The 23,548-nt window shown below is 31.2% G+C and overlaps 2 protein-coding genes across 2 annotated transcripts in view; both read right to left on the bottom strand.

Annotated features, from left to right (window-relative positions):
- Positions 1 to 23,548, bottom strand: part of LOC129226897 (zinc finger CCHC domain-containing protein 7-like) — a 30,831-nt gene that overhangs the window by 2,817 nt on the left and 4,466 nt on the right. Inside the window, exons 2-3 of the mRNA XM_054861526.1 lie at positions 20,974 to 21,689; positions 19,277 to 19,422 (exon numbers count right to left, since the gene is read on the bottom strand). Coding sequence (XP_054717501.1) covers positions 19,277 to 19,422; positions 20,974 to 21,673 — 846 coding nt within the window. The 5' untranslated portion in view covers positions 21,674 to 21,689. The remainder of the gene's footprint in view (positions 1 to 19,276; positions 19,423 to 20,973; positions 21,690 to 23,548) is intronic.
- On the bottom strand, positions 1,156 to 19,405 carry LOC129226129 (zinc finger CCHC domain-containing protein 7-like). The gene is made up of 6 exons (XM_054860727.1): positions 19,277 to 19,405; positions 17,900 to 18,058; positions 14,787 to 14,822; positions 11,387 to 11,479; positions 5,204 to 5,480; positions 1,156 to 1,631 (listed from the first exon to the last, which is right to left on the bottom strand). The coding sequence occupies exons 1-6, from the start codon at positions 19,343 to 19,345 to the stop codon at positions 1,384 to 1,386; spliced, it is 882 nt and encodes a 293-aa protein (XP_054716702.1). The 5' UTR covers positions 19,346 to 19,405; the 3' UTR covers positions 1,156 to 1,383.

Consider the following 23,548-nt stretch of genomic DNA (forward strand, 5'->3'; position numbering starts at 1 on the left):
AAAGACTGACTCCTCTTTGCGTGTTAAAAAATTTATTCAGGGCTTTGTGAAACCATTTTCAAATTAAAAATAAAAGCCTTTAAAGAAAATTTAATTTTAAGTAATTAAGTCATTATATTAAAGTTACTTTCAAAGGCTATTAATAAATAGCAGCATCATAATTCTTTCATTCATATTACAGAGTTCATAGTTTGTTCTGTTTCCAAACCACGCATTTTTGCAGAAATCATAGTGTTTGAAGATCAAAGGAAAAAAGCAGGTGATGTAAGGAAGCAGGGACTAAACAATCTAGTTCAGTTTTATAAGAAAGTATAGGAATGCTGCAAGGCTTGTGTGTATTTATGCTTCTGGAAATGCACCTCCCCATTGTTTATCACTATATCAAGAAGTGATTAACAATGGGGTGGGGGCGGGGTATGCATTTCCTAAATAACTTTAATGATATTTAGTCATATTGTTTGTATTAATTATATCTGTGAATCTAATTTGAATAAATAAAAAAATGGGAAGGTTCTTTACTGGAGATCTGCTATGCAACTCTTATGCAACAAGCGATGAGCCCTAAATTAAAAAAGAACCTTTTTTACAATGCAAACATTTTTTCGGACATGAGGCTCATAGGAGTGAGGCCGACATTCTGGTTTGACAACAAAAAAATAAGTGAAAAAAATTCCTGAAAGATGGATTTTTTTGATGGCCTCTTCAGATATTTTACGGAGGGGGGGGGGGGGGAATTCCCCCACAAGTCTCCTTCTTTGCTACAAATTTTCCATCTTTCTGAACCAGCTCTCTTGCCCCTCAGAATGTTAATGGTACATATAATGCTCCCTTAACCTCCAATTAAAAGTAATGGCCATGAAACTCAAAAAATAAGCCATCTCCGAAAATTGGTTTTGAAAACTGTGTTCATATTTGTATTTAGGAGGCAATTTACATAAGAACCAGTAAAAATGGTGTCAGCAGCATTTTGGGAGGTTTTCTTTTACTACACAGTGTCTTTGAACAAAGAAGATAACTCATAAATAAATTATAAAATGGAAATCAATGCAGCAACAAAGTTTGTTCATTCTTTTTATTAAATTTTTTTTACATTTAAATTATCACAAAAATATATATGTACATATATATATAAATTGAAAACAAATTTTATGTGTTTTGAAGAGAATAGGCCAAATTAAATATTTCTACCACATCATAAGAGCTTTTATAGTAAAATTTCTCTTACTCCATAAAATATTGGGGGAAAAAAAATTCTTTTTGAAGATTTAAAACACTAAAAAAAATTTACTTGAGCTTGAAAAATGTACAATACTTACAAAGCTGACCATGAAAATTTTGAATAGTAAATAACTCTAAAAATAAACTTTGATATATTTTGCTCAATCAATTACTCTTATTTAGTGCTCTAAACTTCAAGCTGCTTTTTCTTCGTCTTCTTTTTTCCCTGTTCTTTAAAGTCTTCTTTTGAGCTAAAAGGGGAATATCATCCATTGAACTGCTGGGTAAATGCAGAGTTTTTTTCAGCCTTTCACTATCAATAGTTAAAATATTCTGTCTTGGAGATCTGGGAAAATTACTTTCTTTCACTAGTTTTTGATCAGACTGCAGTTTCAGGATTTTCTTTAGTTTATCTGTGTCAAGAGAGAAAGCAAGTTAATGTGTATTTTCAGTAGCAATGAACAATACAATTTTTAAGAAGAGAAAATAAATTAATAATAAATTGATTTGAAAAAAAAAATAGTTCAACAGCAAACTTGTACAAAACAAGCAAACCAGGTTTGTACTTTGTTATATCTCAGGTTTATTCACAGCAAACAGAAATATCCTTTATAGATCATGGCGTACAAGCCAAAAGCAGTTATATTCTTTGAAAAAAAAGTTTGTTAAAATGAATGTTTTGTATTATTTAAAATCTAGTCATTTTTTAAAAATTATTCATAACACTTTCTTGAATTAATCCTTTTATATAACTAATTGAAATGGAAATCAATGTATCTTTCTTTTAGAGAAATTTTAATGATGTATTCACAACTTAGGTGTTTCTTAGCCACAACCTTTTCATGAATGCTCTTCTCATCCTCCGAAAAGGGCTTTTGTGTTATGTGTTTTTGACATTCCTTTCTCATCTAAATTTTTAAACACAGAGCTTTTTACCTTGGTTCTCCTAATATCATTGATTAATGATTTTAAAAAGTTAAGCAAACCCAATCACTTTGGAAATGCTTCTATTAGTAGGTTATATTTATGTATTATCCAGTGAATAAGATCAAGTTTACTTCTTCACAGCATCTTATTGATTGCTACAGCAATTGGTTGTTGATAGTATTTTTTGCAGATGTGTTCTTCATTAAATAGGTCAGACTACACTATACATGCCCACTAGCACAGTTAAAAAACGAGACATGACTTCCTTTTACCCCAATTTAATGTAATTTCCCCATTACTGTCAATTTTAATGGGATTAAATAGTTTACTCTCTAAATATCACCAACAGTGTCCAAATTGAAATCAGATTAAAAAAAAAAAATCGCCGAATTTGTCGGCGACAAAACTTGGTGATCAAAAGAATGGCGATATATCGCCAAGTGTCCGCCAAATTATAAAACCACTTCAGTTTACATCGAAATTAACAATGATTTCCTCCCAAAAACGGGCAAAAGACCCCTTTAGAAACACCAGAATGCAACCAAAGGGGGGGGGGGGGGGTGCACAACTAGACCCCACTAGGAGTCTATGTACCAAATTTCAACTTTCTAGGACATTTTGTTCTTGAGTTATGCGACATACATACAGACTTCATGAGAAAACTCATTGTAATAACTCGGGAATCGTCAAAATGGATGTTTCGCATGTCTATACATTCTTAGGCACTTATCCACGTGTGGTCGAGTTGAAAAAAAAACTCATCATTCATTCAGGGGTGAGTAAAATGGAAGTTAAGGTCGATTTTTGAGTGAAATTTTTTTTGCGAATATAATGCTTCCTTTTTTTGTAGAAGGAAGTAAAAACAAAAATTATTACGTAAAATGCAAGCATTATGTGTTAGATAAAGCGTTAGCTTAATTAGTGCTGATTAGGATTTCCGATTCCGAATCTTGCAAGATATTTAGCAGAATTAATCCCACAGCATTAACCTCCCACAGAAAAAACCTCACATTATTTTTGTTCTTTAACCACTATAAAGTGCCTTTCAATGTCTGTGTCACGGTGAAGCTGATATCATAAATGCGGGTGTACCTTGAAAATTATGTTGGATGAATTAGCTGACTAATTTGTCATATTTGGCACTACTCTGAACCAATCAGCAATCACTCCCTGCTGTAATGAATCAAATACACTGATGCAATGACCAACCTTTATGTAGCAACAAGGGTGGGAATTTTCAATGCAAGTTACAATGAATACAATAAACAAATCCAATAGACATCCTTTTTTGCCCAAAATTTGCTGTTCTTGATCAAAAGCCAAGCATGACGCCCATAAGAAAAGAAAAATCTATTTTAGAAGGTCATGAGGTTTATGGAGGATCTTTTGCTAAATGTCCACAATTGTTAATCTTGGAAATTTTCAATGTGTAAAAAACTTATTCTGTTTCATTAATAAAGGTGTAAATTTATCTTATAAATTCTATGTATTGCATGAGACATATTTGCATGCAAAAGGTATTTAGATGCATACATTTCAATTCATAACTGTTCTTGTATGTACAGTTGATCTTTCTTCATACGATCACATTTAATACAAAATCATGGCTAAAACGAACATTTTGTTCGTCAAGTTTGATTTGCTATCTAATTACACTAAAAATTTCTAACAGTAAATTGAAAGTCTCGGCTCTTTTTGGAAATTATTCATCGCTTTGTTAGGTAGTAGAAGTCCCATTGTGTATTGAGAAAAAAAATTAAATATTTTGCATAGAAAATAAATCCCATACATTTGTTTACTTGTGGGCATTTCAATTTACTTGGAGATAAAACTGTTCATCTTCCATTGTGGATTACAACCTATTTCCACGATTGTCGATTATCATCTTCCTTTTTCAATATTTTTCCAAAAACATTCATTCTAAGAAATAAGTGATTTTTTGCTAAATGTATTAATAGATTACAATGTGTGTATTAGTAGTAATATTTTCTAATTATATAGGTAAGCATTTTTACATGCTTACTCATTCACAGTTGTTACGAAAAACAGCTAGTAAGAATTAATTCGTGGATTTTTGACAGTTCGTATTAACAGAGTTCAACTGTACATGACTTTTTTTCAGTAAACTTATTGTTGATGTAGAATGACAAAGGGGTAGATAATTTAAAGTTACTTTATAACAAGAAACTTTAGATTCAAATTGATGTATAATAAAAAGAAAGTACAAATCTTTCTCTTAAAATCAAAACGTTAGCAGTCCTTTTACAGATGTTTTACAAAATTTACTATCACTCAAAACTGAAACTTAGTTAGGGTAACTAGAGAAAGCTGACATAATTATAGCACAAATATACAGTTTACTGTATACATGTGTTTCAGGGTTCAAGGAACTCCTTTTTCAATGCAAAAAATGTGAGCTTTTCGATGTAGAGACATCAGGTAAAAGCTTTTACCTGAAGTAGTTAGCAGTATATTAGTGCTATAATTATGTTCGTTTTCTCCAGTTACTTCTCAGCACAAAAGTATTTATTTATTTCTAAGTTAGGGTTATTTACATCACTCATTCCAACCACACCATATCATTATCTTCTGTTTATTTAAAGAGCAGAGTTATTTTGCTTTGCTTTAACTGCTGAAAATATAAGTTTTGAAATAGTTTCAATTTCCACCACTCATTGAACAATGACTCGACTCGAAGCTAAAATTATAAAATTTATTAGAAGCAAAAACTGGCAAGAAGTTCTTAGTAGTTTTAAAAAAGCCTAAACAATATTTAAAAAAAAAAAGGTTTAAACAACACAACCCTGATAGAAACAAAAGGTTATTGAATGCAAATCTTTTAAAATTTACTATTTGATTGAAAATATATATTGTTTAAAGGAAAAACAAGCCTATCAAATTGAGGACCAATAATTACATGCTCAAAAAGAGAAAACAATAACGCAGTTAAACTTTTGCAGAGTAATAATAATAATTATTTCTACATAGATTAAAATTGAACTGTAATCTACTAGTTACTTTAACAAGAAAAATATAAAAGAAAATTAATGAAATTTACATTTGCTTTTTTGCTTTGCATTCGCTTCGGGTGTTCTTTCATTTACTTTGTCATTTATTAAAATCGACTGATGTTTATGATTTATATTTTCATTCCAACTTCTTTCATCATGTTTGCCTCTGGACTGCTTCTGCTGTGAATTGCACTGCTTATCCCTCCTTCCTCTGGAATTTTCCCTTTCTTTTCTCGAAACCTTTTCATGATCTGTATAACTAATTACAAGTGGCCATGTAGGATAACTGCCTTCAAATGATTGCATCCGTGGTCTTGGACATTCCTGAAAGTACATATTTTATAAAGAAAGGAAAAGATATAGTTACATCCTGACAGCAGACTAGCTCAATCTATTTTTTTTTTAAATTTTATTACAATGAAACATTTTACTCTGTCCACTAATTTTTCCTTTTTTTTAATCATTTGAAAAAAAAAAAATAGTGTACGACTCCATTTTTCTTGTGGTTTTAACATTAGCAGCATTGTTTAAAAATTTACAGATAAAAATTAATCAGATTGAGCTGGTTTGGAAGAAAAGTGGCCTAATTTTATTTTTTACTTATAATTTTCAATTAAATGCATGTGATTTCTCATTTTAATGCATAACATTAGCCTGAACAATCAAAATGAGAGTTGATTAGGCAATTAATTATTAATGGTGCTGTAATCCACATGTTTTAACAATGTTGATGTGGTAACAGCATAGATTGAGCTGGTTTTGAAGTAAAGCGGGGTTTTGACAGCAGCTTATTAAAGGTCAAGATTAAGGGTCGCCAGGTCACTATCTAGTTTGAAAAAGTGGCAAACCTAAAAGACTTTGGGTTCTTTATTATAATCATACCAATCAAATAAAGAAATTATTTAATAACAGGAAATATTCAAAGTTTTGTAGCACAAATATACAGATTACTGAATACACGTGTTTCAAGGTTTCCAGAAACCCCTTAACTTTTTAACTTGTATCTTGTTCTGTCCCACTCTGTTTCAAGTTTTAACACATGTGGATTAATTATTACTTTTTAACCAGTACCTTACTCCATCTCACTCGGTTTCAAACATTTTTAAAAAGACTAAAATCCATCAAAAGACTGAAAACTTTAATTTCTGGATTTTTAGTTGTCAAATGTTGCATTTTTAAATTTCTTTTCAGATTACCTTGGTTATTATATGTTTTCTCACATTATTTTTCAATTATTTTTACATTTAATTCTCTGGTCAGTTAATTTGTTTTACAGCCATGGAAAAAAACGAGCTGATGTGTGCATCACATGACTTCCTTTTACACCAATTTAATGCTATTTCCCTATTATTGCAATTTTAATGGGATTCTCTCTCTAACTCTTTAAATATCACTAGCAATGGCCACATTGAAAGCAGATTTAAAAAAAAAAAAAATCGCCAAATTTTTCGCCAAGTTGGCGACAAAACTTGGCAACCAAAAGACTGGCGATATATCGCCAAGTGACCGCCAAATTATAACACCACTTGAGTTTGCATCGAAATTAACAATGATTTCCCCCCCAAAAAGGTGCAAAAGACCCCTTTAGAAACACCCGAATGCAACCAAAATAGGAGGTGCACAACTAGACCCCACTACGAGTCTATGTACCAAATTTCAACTTTCTAGGACATACCATTTTTGAGTTGTGCGAGATACATACGCACATACACACATACATACAGACGTCACGAGAAAAGTCGTTGTAATTACCTCGGTGATGGTCAAAATGGATATTTCGCGTGTCTATACATTCTTAGGCACTTTTCCGCATGTGGTCGAATCGAAAAAAAAACTCAACATTCATTTGGGGGTGAGCAAAATGGAAATTAAGGGCGATTTTTGAGTGAAAATTTTTTCGCGAATACAATACTTCCTTTTTTGTAAAAGGAAGTAAAAAAGGATGAGCAACAAGTTGCCAATTCTAGGCGTCACTTGGTTCGAAAAGAATGCAAATATTTTCATGGTAAAAAAATACATGATACAAAACATCTTCAAACAAACTTTGCTTAAATTTTTTTGAAAACTATTAAAATGCATGAAATTTTAAGGTTTTACTAATTTGCCAGTTGGAAAAAATTATAAGGAAACATATTTATTTTGAGACTGGGCACAAAAATTTGCATGTTTTGATGTACCATCTGATTATTTACAATAACTCAAAGCCGTTACGCAGCAAAATAGTTCACTTTACTTTGTTCTTTATCGGGCAAACAGCACACAACTCTCTGAATATAAAAAGTGACAAATTGCTACTTGCAAAAAATGTTGAATGAGTTCACCTGAAATTGCAAGAAAGGCAAACAGATCTAAAACAGTAATTTATAATTTTTTGAAGAATCTAAAAGAGTATGGCAAGAAAAAACATACAGGCAAGCTTTCCACTCTTACTAAGCGCCAGAAACGAGCAATTGTTCATGGAGCTTGCTTTAAAAAGCAGTTTTACTTGAATTAAAAATAAATGAATGTACTTTGCACTAGCCGAACAGTGCGTAATGTTTCTCAACAGAATTTTGATGCTACATATGCTAATTACGGTTACACACACCGGTTACAAAGATGCAAAAGAAGCTTTGACTGGAATTCCCTAAGAAACATGTTTCTTTTGGGTCTCGATGGAATTATGTCGCATTTTCTGATGACAAAATCTTTTATTTGCACGGACCAGATGATTTTCACCATTACTGGCATAATTTGCAAAACAAAACCTTTTTTTCCCCAAATGACAATTAGGAGGTGGATTTGTCATGGGTCTGGGCAAGTTTTGCAGCTAATGGAGCCCCACCAGTTGTGTCCATTCAAGATCCCTTGAATTCCGAATCATATGTCGATATACTAGCTGAAAATTTATTACATGAAGCACCCCTTATCACAGGTGGTCATTATTTGTTTCACCAAGACAATACAAGTTGCCATGTGTCTTGTGGATCACATTCATGGTTTGAGGCCAATTTAGTGAAAATTCTGGACTGGTTTGCAAGAAGTCTTTTTCGAATCAGTGGAGCATTTAAATTAGAAAAATGTCTAAGGATGGAACACTATGCAAATTAAGATGAGCGGGCGTCATCCATTGAATTTGCGTGTAAAAACATTTTTAAATAAAATTTAACTGAACTTTCCGAGTCAACTACTGGATGATTGATGAGGGTAATTGAAGAAAAAAAAAACTGTCGAATATTAATTTTTTTTAGGACATATTTGTTAATGTCTTTATAATTTTTTCCATGTTTCACTTAATATATTTGTGTTAATTTGTGATTTAACAATTATATTGTAGTTGAATTTTTTATTAACTGGTTTCTAATGATTCTATTTACATGTATCAAATTTTGTTTGATTTTGTTTCCAGTTGATGATTACTTTCATACATAACACTCATATTTCAATGTGTCCTTACAATTTTTTCCATAGCTGTACATTGCAATCAGAACTGCTTAATTTAATATCAATGATTCCCACATGCCTTATTCGATTATGAGGGGAATACATGAAACTTATTTTTGATGCATTTTGCTGGTATTATATTGATTATTACAGTAAAACCTCCATTATCCGAGTTTCGATCAGTTAACGGAGCCGATAATGAAGTCTATTTTTCAAAAAATAATGTAAATTCAATGAAATAAGAAATTTTTAATCTGAAAAAAAAAATTCTGGAAATGTGTGTGTTTTTTAATGCATCTTTCAATATTTAACTTGGAATGGCTAAAAAAAAAATCGATTGACTTTTTAAAACGTACTACACAAGTTATTTTCCATTTTAGTTTTTTAACTGAAAAACATTACTTTTTAACTGAAAAACATTACTTTTTATCTGGCAATCTTTTATGAATATTCAATCTTATTTTTAATTAATACAATTTACGATCCTGACAAGTTTTTATATAAAGTTTCTATTAACCGAGAATTCCGACATCCAAAGCTCTAGCAGTCCCAATTAGCTCGGATAATTGAGGTTCTACTTGTACTATGATAAATGGTAAGATTCCTTGTTACTTAAATTTTGACATGAGTTCCACCTTATTTTTATGCAAATGAAAAAAAAAAAAAAAACATGTACTACATATGTGAAAAAAGATAAAATATTTATATTTACTTACAAGGAGACAGCACGACCGTGGGGTCGGAGATGTGCGTCAATTTTTTTTTGTGGTGAAAGAGGAACCCTAGTACCTTACGTGGTTAAAATAATACGACGCAATACTCAGAAAATGAGAAAAATCGATTTAAAGTCGCCATGGAGCACCTTATGTGTTTAAAAAGTCAGTTTTTTGACGAGCTGCCGCTAGCCTAGTTGGTTAAGGAGCGATCTTGTGTTCCAGAGATAGCACGATCGAATCCACTCTGGACCTTTTTCTTTTCTCTTCCTTTTTTTCTTGCTACCACAACAATTAGTGGTAACGAAGTAGTGGTAGGGTGAAAAATATGAATTGTTTTAAATTGTTTTGCTGGAAGAAGAAGAAAATAATTAAAAAAAAAATGATATAAATAAGTTCTTAAAAATTATGTAGGGAAGAGAAACTATTTTAATAATTGCTGTGATAACAAAAAAAAAAAAAAAAAAATCCGAATGTCCTATGAGTAGATGTCCCTTATAACCGTAAGGGGACCACAGGTCAAAAACCTTTACTAGGCAAATCAAACCGTACAGAATAACGATCAAGAACGCTTTTCAGTGAATGAAAAAGTTTGCGATCCTTGGCAAAAAATAAATTTCAAGAAGTAATATAGGGGTGAAACGTGTTACCAACTAGCCTTGTGGCGGCTGGTCAAGGGACTGGCATTTTAAACTCATAAGGCGCCTTCGAGACTCCATAGCGACTTTAAATCGATTTTTCTCATAATTTTCTGAGTATTGCGTCGTATTACTTTAACCACGTCAGGTACTAGCGGTCCTCTTTCACCACAAGAAAAATTGACACAAATCTCCGACCCCACGGTCGTCTACTTGTTAGTTTCATTTCTTTCCTCACTTTTATCAGCGTTTTGGTTTGTTCTCAAAACCTGAGTTTAGAAATCCCATATTTTTAGTTGCTTCCAAAACTTTTTTAACTGAACACATAATCTTAGGTTGTTTTTTTTTGCGTTCATTTTACCACACAATGAGACAAAGCAGAACATCAACAATTAACAGATTTTGGCGAAAGCCTTTTCATATTCTCCAGCTACAATCTCGTCAAACATCAAACCAAGGCCAGAAGAACAAGAACTAAATTACTGTGCTTACCACTTTTCTATACAGAAGTAGCCAAGTTCCTTGAGGCATTGAGATAGAGCAGGAATAGAGTCAATAACAGAAACATTTTATTCCTCGCTCACTGCATTGGGTCCAATTCTTCCAACTTTCCAAACACCCAACCCCTGAGCCTGAGATAAGATTACAGCAAGAAGCCAACTAGGATAACTGTTAGCCCCTCTTTTGTAGAAAGTGACCTTTTACTTTCAAGGGGTGAACTAGGATTTTTTCCCAAGAAATAGAAGAAAAATTATGCTTGAAATAAAAGTTTTTCTCAAGGAACTTTGAATATGTATGCGATTAAGCGGGTTGTGGATGAAAAAAATATTTCTTAAAGTTGGGAAATTTAACATAACTGATATAGGAATTTTTTTTGTTCCACAGATTTATATTCCTATAAATGAGGCATTCGATTATACGTTGTTACCCGATTAAGTGGGGACAACTGTATCAATATTCCTTATAAAATTTAGAACATTTTAATGCATAATTTATTAAGTTATGTATGGTTTTCATGGGTTCTGTTTCATTTTGCCTTTATAAAATTAATAAATGAAAGGTACACATACAAGTTTCTCATTGGTGAAAAATGATAGATGGAATTTCCCCTCTTGAAATAATGTTGTTAATGTCACTGAAGAAATTGTATAGAATTTTTGATTTCAACAGACAATTTGCCTCTTTGGAAAAACTTTTAAAAAGATCATATCTTTTGAGTATTGACAAAGTACTTCTCATTAACAATTTTTGTTTTAAAGGTTAGAGTACCATATTTACACTAGTTTGGACAATGAATTAATGTTTCAGAATTTTGAAGTTGATAAAAATACAGCTTTTTATTCACTATTTCAGTAATTAAAACAAAATATGGACAAAAGCCATCTTATGAGTTCAAGATGGTTGAATACTTTTAGGAATATGCTACAAAGATTTAAGTGCTAAAACTTTTACTTACACTTCCAAAGTGCCCTTTAACACCACAATTGAAGCAATATAGAGGAACATCTTGTTTCAATCGATGACCCTTTGTAAATTTAAAGTTGGAAGTCTGTATTACAGGGGAGGAAAAAATACTCTTGTAAAATGTTGAAAATAAAAATCAGTTTTTTTAAACAACACATAAAAGTTATTGAGGATCATAAAACTAGTTTAAAATCATTAACACAAAATATAGTAAGGAAAAGGTCAAACTAAAAAAAGGGTTTACATATAACAGGGATGAATTTATAAACTTTCCATAACCAAAACACCAATGAGAAATAATTGAATTTTGAGACAGACCAATTTTATGTAAAAGGGGAATTGCCCCAGAAAAGTATTGGAGAGGCATACTTGAATCAATTTACTTGTGATAAAAATGTATATTGAAATGTATATTTATATAATCACAGAATCTCCGCATTTTAAGTTAAATAATACAGTGAAACCAGTGGTGCACACATGAATTTTGCAAGGGGAGTGTCCAAGGTCGAAATTCTCATTCTTATATCATACCCTAATACGTCCTAAAACATAGACTTGATTTTAATCGATTCTTGAGAACGAAGAACAGTGAAAAATTAACTATTAAATAAAAAATTAGTATTATTTAATGAAATATACTTAAGTAAATAGCCAGAAAGCAAAATAGTTTACACTTTTAAATTTCTCATAATTAAAAAATGGATTCAATTCCATACAATATCATTTTAATCTGTAATTACAAGACTAAAAACATGGTTATTACAGTGTATTCATTAATAATCACCATTCTGCTTCTTATAGGCAATTCGTTATAGGAAAAGTGCACAATACTAAAAAAATCTTTTAACATGAGGATTTTATTTTTTCACTTACTAGAACTGAAATTACAGTTACCCTTGTTTGAAATTATTCTACGTACAAGATACATAGAATTATAATCAATCGAGAGAAAAAGCAAGCCCAATGAGAGGGGTCAAGAACTGCCTGAACTCTTTGCTTGTGTGCGCCACTGAGTTAAATTCTCTTACAACAAACTTCAAGGGACCACAAATTTTATTTGTGATATAATTCAAGCAATGAAATGAAAATTAAATTAGAACTGAATATTTACTTTGTAAATGGAGGGAGCAAGTCCAATCATAGGGCTTAGCAAAAGCTTGGGCAAAGATCTCAAGTCACATGACTTAACAATGATGAATTGTTGACATGTTTTGCCTGAAACTATCAAAAGAAACCTGATTTCTTCCAATGCTTTGCTTTAAAATCTATTATGTGACTTGGTGTCTTTGTTTCACGAATGAAAATCTTCACTCCCTTCATTTTATCTCTTCTCGACGGTTGAAACATATTTTATTGTGACGGAATTTCACCGCATTCCAAAAATACAGAAACAAGTACATGTACAAAGATACAACTCCAAAAGCAATTATACCACACTTAACAACCTTTGAAGGGAAAAAACTGGAGATTCCACTTAAAGATTATTATATAACGCTTTTAAATACTATGAACATTAAAAATTAAATAGGAATTTTTTGAGATTTAAGCTATTTAGTAGTAGTAATGGTAAAAATGCAATTTTTTTTTTTTTAACTAACAGCGCATTTGCTTAAAATGCAACCAAAAAAAAAAATTACTTTAACAAAAATCAGGATTTTTTTTTAAAAAATAAAATAAACAGATATAAGGTAGCATACATTGAATGAACTTTCTTTTGAAACATTTACAAGATGCAAAAAACTGGAACTCCAAACAAAACACACAATTTTCGGCAAAGCTTTACTGAAGGTGAATGCGTGGAAAGTTTCCCAGAATGGATTTTTACTAAATGAAAAATTAGTTGCTTAGCAGCAGAAACACTTTAAGCAAAAGCTCTTTCAATATACTGAGTTTGATGCTGATTTTTCAAAAAACAAAAAAGAAAAAGGTTTTTGGAAATAATACGAATTTTCTCACAACATACAAATTTTTGTACAAAGTATTACAAAAATAAAGAGGGAAATGACGTAATTAGCAGTCATGTCATGCAATTTTTGGGACTGTGTTTGCATAGAAAAAAAAAAAAAAAATGCAGAGTTGTACATTTTGTAGCAAGTTAGGCAGAAAATTAATTTTGAGGTAGAATCCCCATCTCTGGGGATAAATTTGGCTTTGCAGTCGCTGCTTTTACACTGGTGGTGAATTAAAAACAATAAACGCCATCCATTGAGAAAAAAAAGAAACTTTTTAGATGATTGATTGAAAAAACATTCTCAAGTTTGAGCTTCCTTGATGAGTTCAAAAAATAAACTTATAAAAATGGGAGAAAATGGTAAAAAACGGATAATCAGGAGAAGAATGTAAAAAATGAGAGATTCAAAAAGGAACCTTAATCTGGAATTTTTGAGTTAAAAGAGTAACAGCATGGTTCTAACTCCTTACAGATGAGGAAAAAAGTACTCGACTTTTTTCAAAAGCAAATAATTTACTTTAAAATATGATGAAGGAAATTTGTTAAACAAAAATAAGTTATGTTAAAAAAAAACATTAAAAGCATCAAGAAATTAAATTATGGCTGCAACCTTTATAAAGGGTGTCCCAAAATTAACGCAAGATTTGAACTTGCCACCATTTTTTCCATAAATTGTTGGCAGCCATGAAAAAAGAACAATTTGACAGTTGAGAGTTTAGGGTTAGTAAAAATGGGGTGTTATTGTACCATACAGCTAGAGAGAGTGAAACATTTCAATTACTGCATGAGGCATTTCCTAGTCGTGTATTCTTTCATTTCGGTCATCAGAATTGGCACCCTAGATCGTGTGATTTAACACTTTTAAATTTCTTCTTATGGGGTTATTTGAATTCAAAGGTCTATGTCAACAAGCCCACAACCACCCGTGCATTACTGTGTTGCGATACCGAGCGCCAATAACAGTAACTGCTTGACCAGCCTCAACTTTCATTATTTTTGAAACAATTGTTCAATAATGAAAGCGGGTTATCGTATCGTATAACCCTCCATTTTTGATTACCCTAAACTTTCAGCTGTCAAATTGTTCTTTTTTCAGGGTTGCCAACCATTTATTGCAAAAATGGTGGCAAATTCAAATCTTGCGTTAATTTTGGGACACCCTTTACATAACTTTTAAAACTTAAAAAAAAAAAAAAGAATTTTAATTCAAGTGAACAGCAGTTAAGATCAATGTTTCACCCCCCCCCCCTCCTCCAACTACAAAGAAGAAAAAATCCCTAAAATCTTCACCCTCTAAAAACTTTAATGGTTGGCATTCCTGAAACAACTAGGAGCAATGAAACTATTTCAAAGGAAAGTAAGTTTGGACAGGTGATTTTGGTAATAGCAGAAATTAAAAATTTGGAGAAAGTTTAAGTAAAATAAATTAAATTATGCTTACAGTAAGGTGATATCTCCGCCAAATATCTGGACAATTCTATAGAAAAAAGAGTTAAAAGTAAATAAATATGCTTATGCTCCAATCATGTTGCATTAAAAACTTACATAGCATTAAAAATAATTTTTGACCCTTTATACAGTTGATAACTAGATTTAAACACAACACTATATTCCTAAAATAAATGTAAAAAAAATCAATAATAATAAAACTTTGAATTTTTATGTTTTGAATTCAAATTGAGTTTTTCGCAATCACGAAATGAGATAGAACCCTACTCGATGAGTTTTTTGTTTTTACAAATGAATATTGTTCCCTGGAAACTGACTTTATTTATACTATTTATACCTGACCCTCACGACTTGACACAATCTTTTCAGACGCAAATAGCATCCGGCACACAACACACCTCCGGGAGTAAGTCCTTTCTAATGGGCGTCAGTGTAGGGCGTGAACTCTACTGTCTATTAGGAGGTATAGCTTGCGGAAGGCAGTGGACAGTGGTGCCTGCAGATGCCAAGGTTCAAAAATCTAAGGAACATCAGCTGAGGTCAATTGATAATAATAAGCAATTTGTGATTACTTAATAAGTTGAATAAACAAATAGACACATTGAACACAATTTGTAGCTATGAAATGAGAAACATATGTTCTCTGTAGTACATTAGAAATGGTGCCGGTGGACAGTGGTGCTTGCAGATGCCAAGGTCCAAAAATCTAAGGAACATCAGCTGAGGTCAATTGATAATAATAAGCAATTTGTGATTACTTAATAAGTTGAATAAACAAATAGACACATTGAACACAATTTGTAACTATGAAACGAGAAACATATGTTCTCTGCAGTACATTAGAAATCTTCTACTACACATATTCTACGTTTGAGTTCCGTCAAATTAGCAAAACAAGAGGAGAGCCACGGGATTGGAGTGCTACAAAGAGTGCACCCAGCACAGCTGTCTATGTCATCAATTTTAGTTTTTGTTAAATAACATCTCTTAACATCCATAATAATATCCAATCATATGAGCAGGCATTGCTTATATACTTTTTTTGGACAACCACCATAAATTTGGATTAAGGTTTAATACAGGAAAGGTTGCTTAAACAAGTACATTTTCCATCTTTGTTCAGTTTATTCAAGCAAAAGCTTGTTACTTTTTAAGAAATGGCATCATCTGAAGAGAATATTAGAAAATCATATTTTAAGACTAATATCAACGTGTGAGTAGATAAGAGTTTTTCTACACTTAAAATTCCAATGTTCCTCAAAGTTCCGGGTTTATTTTTATTGTTGAAAAACTGGGTTTTTTGCATCTCAAACTATTTTCCCACAGATTGGTCCTGAAACTGCAGATATCATCAGTCAGTCACTCCACCATGCCGCCAAGAGTTTTGGGGGACATGGGTAGGGAGATTTCTTTTCTGGGTTATCACTAATTGGTGTAAGTTTAAATCATAGTTTTCCAAAACTGTCAATAATATTTATTCAACAATTTTATCTCTATATTGTTATAGATTTCACTTTTTTAGTTGCTACAAGCTACAGCACAGTACATTCAACACTTCAAACTTGAAAAAAATTGGTGCAGGAACTTTTTTTTAGACACCACTGCAGCAATTTTTTATTTTATTTCATTTATTTATTTAATTTTTTGCATTCAAAGTACAAAATTCATTCAGTACAAAATAAATTTTCTTGTTCACTTTTTTCTTAGTTTCTTCCTCTTTTTTCTTCTGTTCATCCTGAATTCTCTTTTTCATTTCCTCTAGTATTTACAAAATTGACTCATGAGCTCTCCATCTCTTTGCAATGAATTGAATTGTCATTTTGTGACATTGATAAGTTAGTTGTACTCATTTACAATTAAGTCAATCTTCCACTGTGGAATTAGTGAAACAGCATTAGCTGGTAGCTTTATAGACTTGACAGTTCATGATTTAACTGCATTCTTAATCAGATATTTGCTTTCTTCCAATACAACATTGTCTAAAAGAAACCCTTTATGATACTTTACCGAAATTTGCACCTTTACAAAACAATCAAATTAACATTTTCTGAATGGATACTTCTTGAAATCTCATCCAACTTTGACGTCCTCTGAAGGAAAATCAAGCTAAAAATATTGGAAGAGTAGGAATTTTTTGCTGAAAAATAGGACTTCTCCTACTTATGTAGGGAAAAGAAAGACGAAAATGAGTCCTATGTTAATGTAGAAATTACAGCAATATTTTGATCTGTTTCTAACTGTGACTCGCATTTCTGAGAAGTCATACCTAAAGGATTTTTCCTCCAATTTTAGTTTCTTAGTAGTAAATTTACAAACTCTTGAGTAGGCAAAGCAAATTCCAATCATTTAAACAGAAACCAGATTTCTAATTTTAAAATATGTAGATGACATTAAATGAAGTAAGATAATTTTAACATACAAATGAACAGAGAAAATTGAGACCCAGCGATTCTGACAAACAATAAGCAACTGATAACATTAACTGAGATCACATTAAGTAGAGACTAAAAACAGCTAGTGTAAATTTCCCACACTTCCATTATGTGAATTGTTACCTTAGCTCTTAATAAAATCAACCACTTTTGAAAACAGAGAAAAACATTATGGTGTAATAGGCAATTGATGGAGAAGAGTCCTTCGGTTTTAGAGGTTACCTTGAATCATACACCTAATTTGTTTGATTTTCCAGTTGATACAAAAAGCCCAAACAATATTTTGAACACCTATTTTCCTACAAAATTCAAAAAGTAAATATCATATGGATAGCGTTTTCTTGCCTTCAAACTACATATTGAAGTACTTTTTGTATGGGGTGAAAAAAAAAAAATCCTTGTAATTTCATTTTTATCAAAAAAAAAAAAAAAAAGGCATAGATCTTATATTCTAGATTGGAAGTAATAAACACAGAAAATGGAACACATTGCACACTGCATCCATTGAATAAAAGGAAAAAAGACGGGTCTTTTACTTCTTTAAACCAACATACATTATTTTTAAATGTTGCAAAATAAGTTTTACACAAGCATAAAAAGTCTTGTCATTTTCCAGGAGCAAACTCACATAATTATAACTAAAATGTAATGAAAAAGTTAAACTAGTTTTTACCATTTTTACGTGCCCATACATATTACATATCGCACAGGATTGTGTGCCGCTAACCTGCCAACACCGCCTACTGTTATGACCTTTTCTGTAACATTTACTGCAAATGGTGTTTTCACAGTAATTAGCCATGTGTGGACCACCACAGATAAAACATTTTTTCTGAAATTAAATAAACATTGATATTAGTGATTAATTTTTAATACTGTGCAATTGTTCAAAAAGTTTTTATGAGCAGAAATGTACAAGGACAACATGGTTCTACTAAAGGTTGGAGCTTTCACTATAAAAACACAAGATATAAAAAGAAGTGCAAATAATAATTAAATAACAGCTCATTGAAATAACATTTTCTAAAATTACAGTAAAATCCATCTACTGCTGGCACTGATGGGATGTTTTTTTTTTGTCTGCAGGACAGGGGTTCAATAATGTTAAGGGATTGGGGAATAAAAAATTGTCCGCATAAGAGGGGTGTCTGTTAGGAGGGGTTTTACTGTATTAAGTTTCATAAAATAAGTAAATACTGAATTCTCCTTTCAAGGACTCCTTTTATGACATAAATGTTTGTGCGAGTGCTCAATTTATTAATTTGTTCAATGTTAGAAATAACATAGAACTTAATATAAATCTTAGTACCTTCAATCAAAAAATATGTGATTATAGGAAATACTAACAGCAAGAAAAATACTGATTATTTTTAATAATGTGCACAGGGTTTTTGGTTTAAATCAAGCGGTTTTTTTTCAAAAATGTTTTTTTTTTTTTTGAAAATTTCATTGTTTTCCCCCAAATGTTTTCATAAAATTTACATATTAATTCAAAGAGTACAATTTTATTAATGCAAAGTAACTAGCAAAGCTTTATAGATAAATTACAGGTTTAATAAATTTAGAAACTTATATTTTTTAAGGTAATGCAAGTTTGCTAACCGGGCCTCCACACTTCCAAATGAGGCTCTGCCGCCACTGATCTACAGTAAACTCCCGATTATCCGCAGAATAGGGTGGCACGATAATTGCTGATAATCCGAAAAATAGGTAAAAAATGCTACTAGTGTGTACAATAGCTAAAAAATATGAATGACACTGACACATACCTTTAAGTCATAGCTAAAAACATTGCATCTACTAAGACTGAGTGTAAAAAATATACATATGTAAAAGCTAAAAACAAGCAATAACACAATCCATAAGTTCAAAAAATATTTAATGACCGTTAAATAAATTTTTGAAAAAATGTAAAAAGACCAGTGTATAATCTGACCACTGATAATGAGGAGTTTACTGTAACTATTTTTCCCTAAAAAATAAAAGGTTTCACAAACATAATGAAACAAAATTAATCTTATGATAACTAATTCAAGTACAAATGACCTACTTGTTGAGGAACCGTACAAGATCTAGCTGCATGGCCACTTTCATTACAATTCGTGCACTTCTGAAGCATTTTATTATGATATCGATTTAGAGATTTTGAATTTTTACCAGTACGAAATAAATCTTCATTATTTACATGCCATGGATCTGAAATGGAAATAATACTTTGAAAGAAATATTCTGGGCATATAATTTTTTTTTAAAGCAGACACACTATACATTGATACTACGGTTTATACTATATGAAAAGCTTCTTAAATAGCACATATTCAAAAATGATATAGGGTAACGGTAAAAGTAGCAGACAAGGGTCCAATAACAGACAGTTATAAGTTTGGAATTAAATAATAAAAATTTTAGGCAGGCAAAATTGATGTTGCTGTGGTTATCAGACTGAATTTTATGAGCCAGTTGGTATTTACCATTGAACTATAAGTAAGGTGGAATGACTGCTGCCGATTCCCCCTTTTGTTAGAGACATGCTCCAGTTTTGAAACAGGTTCTTGAAAGTAATTGAAAGGTGACAGCAGTCTAGACCGCAAAACATAGCGTCTCTCGTATAGAAGCCATTCAAAACGTTTCCTGATTTCATCCAAATTAGTTTTAATTAAGATGCTAGTTAAGTATTTTATCACGTGAAGTTTTGCCTGATCCATTTTTGATGAAAGGAAAGAAGAATCGCCGATAAAATTCGGATTTTGGGGAGCGAAAAAGTCCATTTTTCATTTTTTCTTAAGTTTAAGCATTCATTAAGGTTAAGTTATTCTTCATGAAGACCTACTAGAATCAGCCTTTTTTTTTTGTTTTTTTTTTTCTGGGCTTCTAGTACGCATAGCTACATTCATTCACTATTTTATTCACTCAACTATTTTTTCTCATATATTAATTAATGTATTCATTTACTCGTTTATTGTTTCCTTTTCTTTTAATTTATTCATTCCTTCTTTTACCTACTGAAATATTTGATCAAAATTATCTGTAATAATACAATAAAAAATACTTGATTCAAAAAAAAATGTCATTTTTCACTTTGCTCCATAGGAAAAAAAAAAGGTGAAAAATGTTTTTTGGAAGTACAAATTTACTGCCAAAAATAACAAAATCAAGTTTTAATGGAAGTTTATTATAAAATATATTGCTCTTTCTTTATGTAGTGTAATTTTGAGAACAAATATTCAATCTGTTCATTTTGAAAACAGCTCAGGAATCTTAACTATCTCACTTTGCCCCACATTCCCTTACTATGAAAGATGGAGAAAATTATAGACACATGAAAAATGGTGCATCATTGTATATAAGAATGTATACAATTTTTAATCAAATGATATTTAATAAGAACTAATGTTTTGTTGAATCAAAAATCAATAATTCAAAGAGTAAGTTGTAAACTGTGTGATGTAATCATATGTAAAGTTAGAACCAGTTTAAATTTTAAACTTGCAGTTTTTTAAAATTAGTCAGCAATGTTGATTTTTACTTTAATTATGCTTAATGTGTTAAACTTGTAGGGATCAAGTACCCAACGTAGGGATGAGACACATTTACAATGAGCAAACAGTGTGGGCCAACTATTCCCCGTAAAATACAAAATATTGTTAATATTAAAAAATACTTTTAATTAATTGGGAATGATCCAATGAACTCCCAACTCTCCACACTTCAGCAGTTTGAAACAATTAAAAACTAAATACCACTTACCAGAGATAGTTTTACCATTTTTAAAACTGGAGGAGAATGTACTTCTTTTGGAGTTCACATCAGATCTAACAGAATTTAAACGTGAAGAGAAAAAATCAGAATCTGATGAATCATCTGAACTCAGTTCCACTGTATCATGAGCAGATAAGTTTGTTGTAAAATCTTTACTAGGTTCCAAAACAATAATGCTGTCATCACTCTCACTAGAATCCACAAAATTTTTACTATTTGTAAGATTATTGCTGGTTTTTGAGGCAACAACTGATTTTTTTCGCTTTTTTTCCTCATCAGCCTCTAGCAAATCTCTTTTCCTTTTATTCATGTCATTGAAACTTGAGCATTTAGCTGGAGAATCGTCCAGTCTTTCAGAAAAACTGTTCTGAGTACTTATACTAAGATGTGATTGAGGAGTAGAAAAATAACTTTTGCTTGTAGTTTCAAAGCTTTTAAAAAGTTTTAAAAAAGAACTGTCCTCAGTGGCAAATGAACTATGTTTAGGAGTTGAAATATGCTCTTTGTGATTGGAATTATTCTCAGCATTCAACATTTTCATGTCAGGAGTTCGTGAAAATTCCTCATTTTGCTCATGATGAATTAGGCCGTAGAGTTCAGCTTCTACATCACTATTAATCTGATCGCTGTAAGATTCATCACTATCTGTACAAGAAGTTTTCTCATACTCATCAAGATCTGAAAACATCTTGCAGCATTAAAATCTGAAATAATAAGGGAAAAAATAATAAGAAAACTACAGAATATTTTTGCAATACACAATACTATGAAAACCTGGAGTTTCAAAAGTCTCACTATGAGAAAAACTAGAATTTTGCTATAATCGGGAAGTTTTCGATTTTTCAATTTTATTTTTATATGATAGAATAAAATGTATATGAACATCATCGGTGAAAAAATTTTTGCGATGCTATAAGTAGTTTTTTTAAAAATAATTTTTAAAGCTCAAGCCAATGTGACGTCAAATGGCTCAGGAAGTGACGTCATCCGCTCTTCCGCCACGCTCTGGCTGACAGGAGAAACCAACAGAAATGCAGTTGACTTCGTTTAAGATGCACTATATGCAGAGAATGGCTAAGAGAAAACGAGATTTCATTGATTATCCTGACAGGAGCAAAATGGAATTTTATAATGTTTGAAAACTACAAGGATTGGATCATTGGCCTGTCATATTTTAAAACTTATGAACTTAGAAGAAAACTATATTTTATGCAAAAATTGCTTGAAATATTTATGAAACAAATTTTTAGAAGTAAGCAATATCAACTCACACTGACAACTTTTTAATTTAATACATAATGGTTATAAAACATTATTTTTTTTTTTAGTGATTGAAAGTATCAAAAGTGTTTATGCTTCATAATTTGAATAAATAAATTCAATAGATAACGTGTTTTCAGAATGAGGTAGTTCTTGATTATGTATTATCCACTTTATGGGGCCTTAAAAAGGTTAGAACTGCTGGTCTAGAACAATGCCAAAGCTCTGTGCCTTTTTAATTTTATTCTTTTATCCATTTGCATACTATAATACTTGTTTTGGGATTTTGGGATGCTTAACATTTTCAATTATATCTCACCAACACAATGACTGATTTCAACTTTACTTAAAAAAGTGCTAAATTATATTTGTTTTTAGTCTATATAAATTTAAAATAGTCCTAATGGCTATGTAATATTAAGTGCTAAATTAGTATTAGTTTCGTTTCTTATTTCCCCCCTTTGACAACAAAATCAATTAGTTTCAAAGTTAAATCCTTTATACTGCATTAAGATATTTTTTATTTTAGTCCGGTGGCATGGACTTTGGTACCAAATAGAAATCAGGTAGCTGTGGATTTATCTGGTGGTTCATTGACAAAATATTTGAGTTCATACTATACATTTCATTTTGTTGATATCAAAGGGCTTAAAAGTAGTAGGAGTGAACCAATGGAGGGCCATTGCACTGGATGGGGTTAGGTGGGAAAGACTTGACAAGGTGAGCCATACAAGAGACGGTCTTGGCCTGCAACAAACAGTTTGTAGCACCAGCGAAGAAGAAATTTTTTTCCATCTTTTTGAATTTAAATTTCTTCAACTCATTTTATTTTGTGTTCCCACAATTAAGCTTTTTTTTTTAAATCCATCTTTTTCATTTTTATTTCTTAAAAGTATTTTAATATCTGTTGTTTTAATATCTGTTTCCTCCCTTTGACAACAAAATCAATTAGTTTCAAAGTTAAATCCTTTATACTGCATTAAGACATTTTTTTATTTTAGTCCGGTGGCATGGACTTTAGTACCAAATAGAAATCAGGTAGCTGTGGATTTATCTGGTGTTTCATTGACAAAATATTTGAGTTCATACTATACATTTCATTTTGTTGATATCAACTGATGTTTTGTCAACTAAAGAGAATTTACTTACTTTTTAATCTTAAACTTTATTAATTGGTGCATACAAACTTTGCGCCCGACCCACCTCCCTTTCAAAAAATTAATACATGTCAAAAATAAATAGTAACTGCTAATTTAACATCTGCAAATAAATTTGAAAAAAAAAAAGAAAGAAAGAAAGAAAA

Source organism: Uloborus diversus, chromosome 7 (assembly GCF_026930045.1).
Source record: "Uloborus diversus isolate 005 chromosome 7, Udiv.v.3.1, whole genome shotgun sequence".
NCBI lineage: Eukaryota > Metazoa > Arthropoda > Arachnida > Araneae > Uloboridae > Uloborus > Uloborus diversus.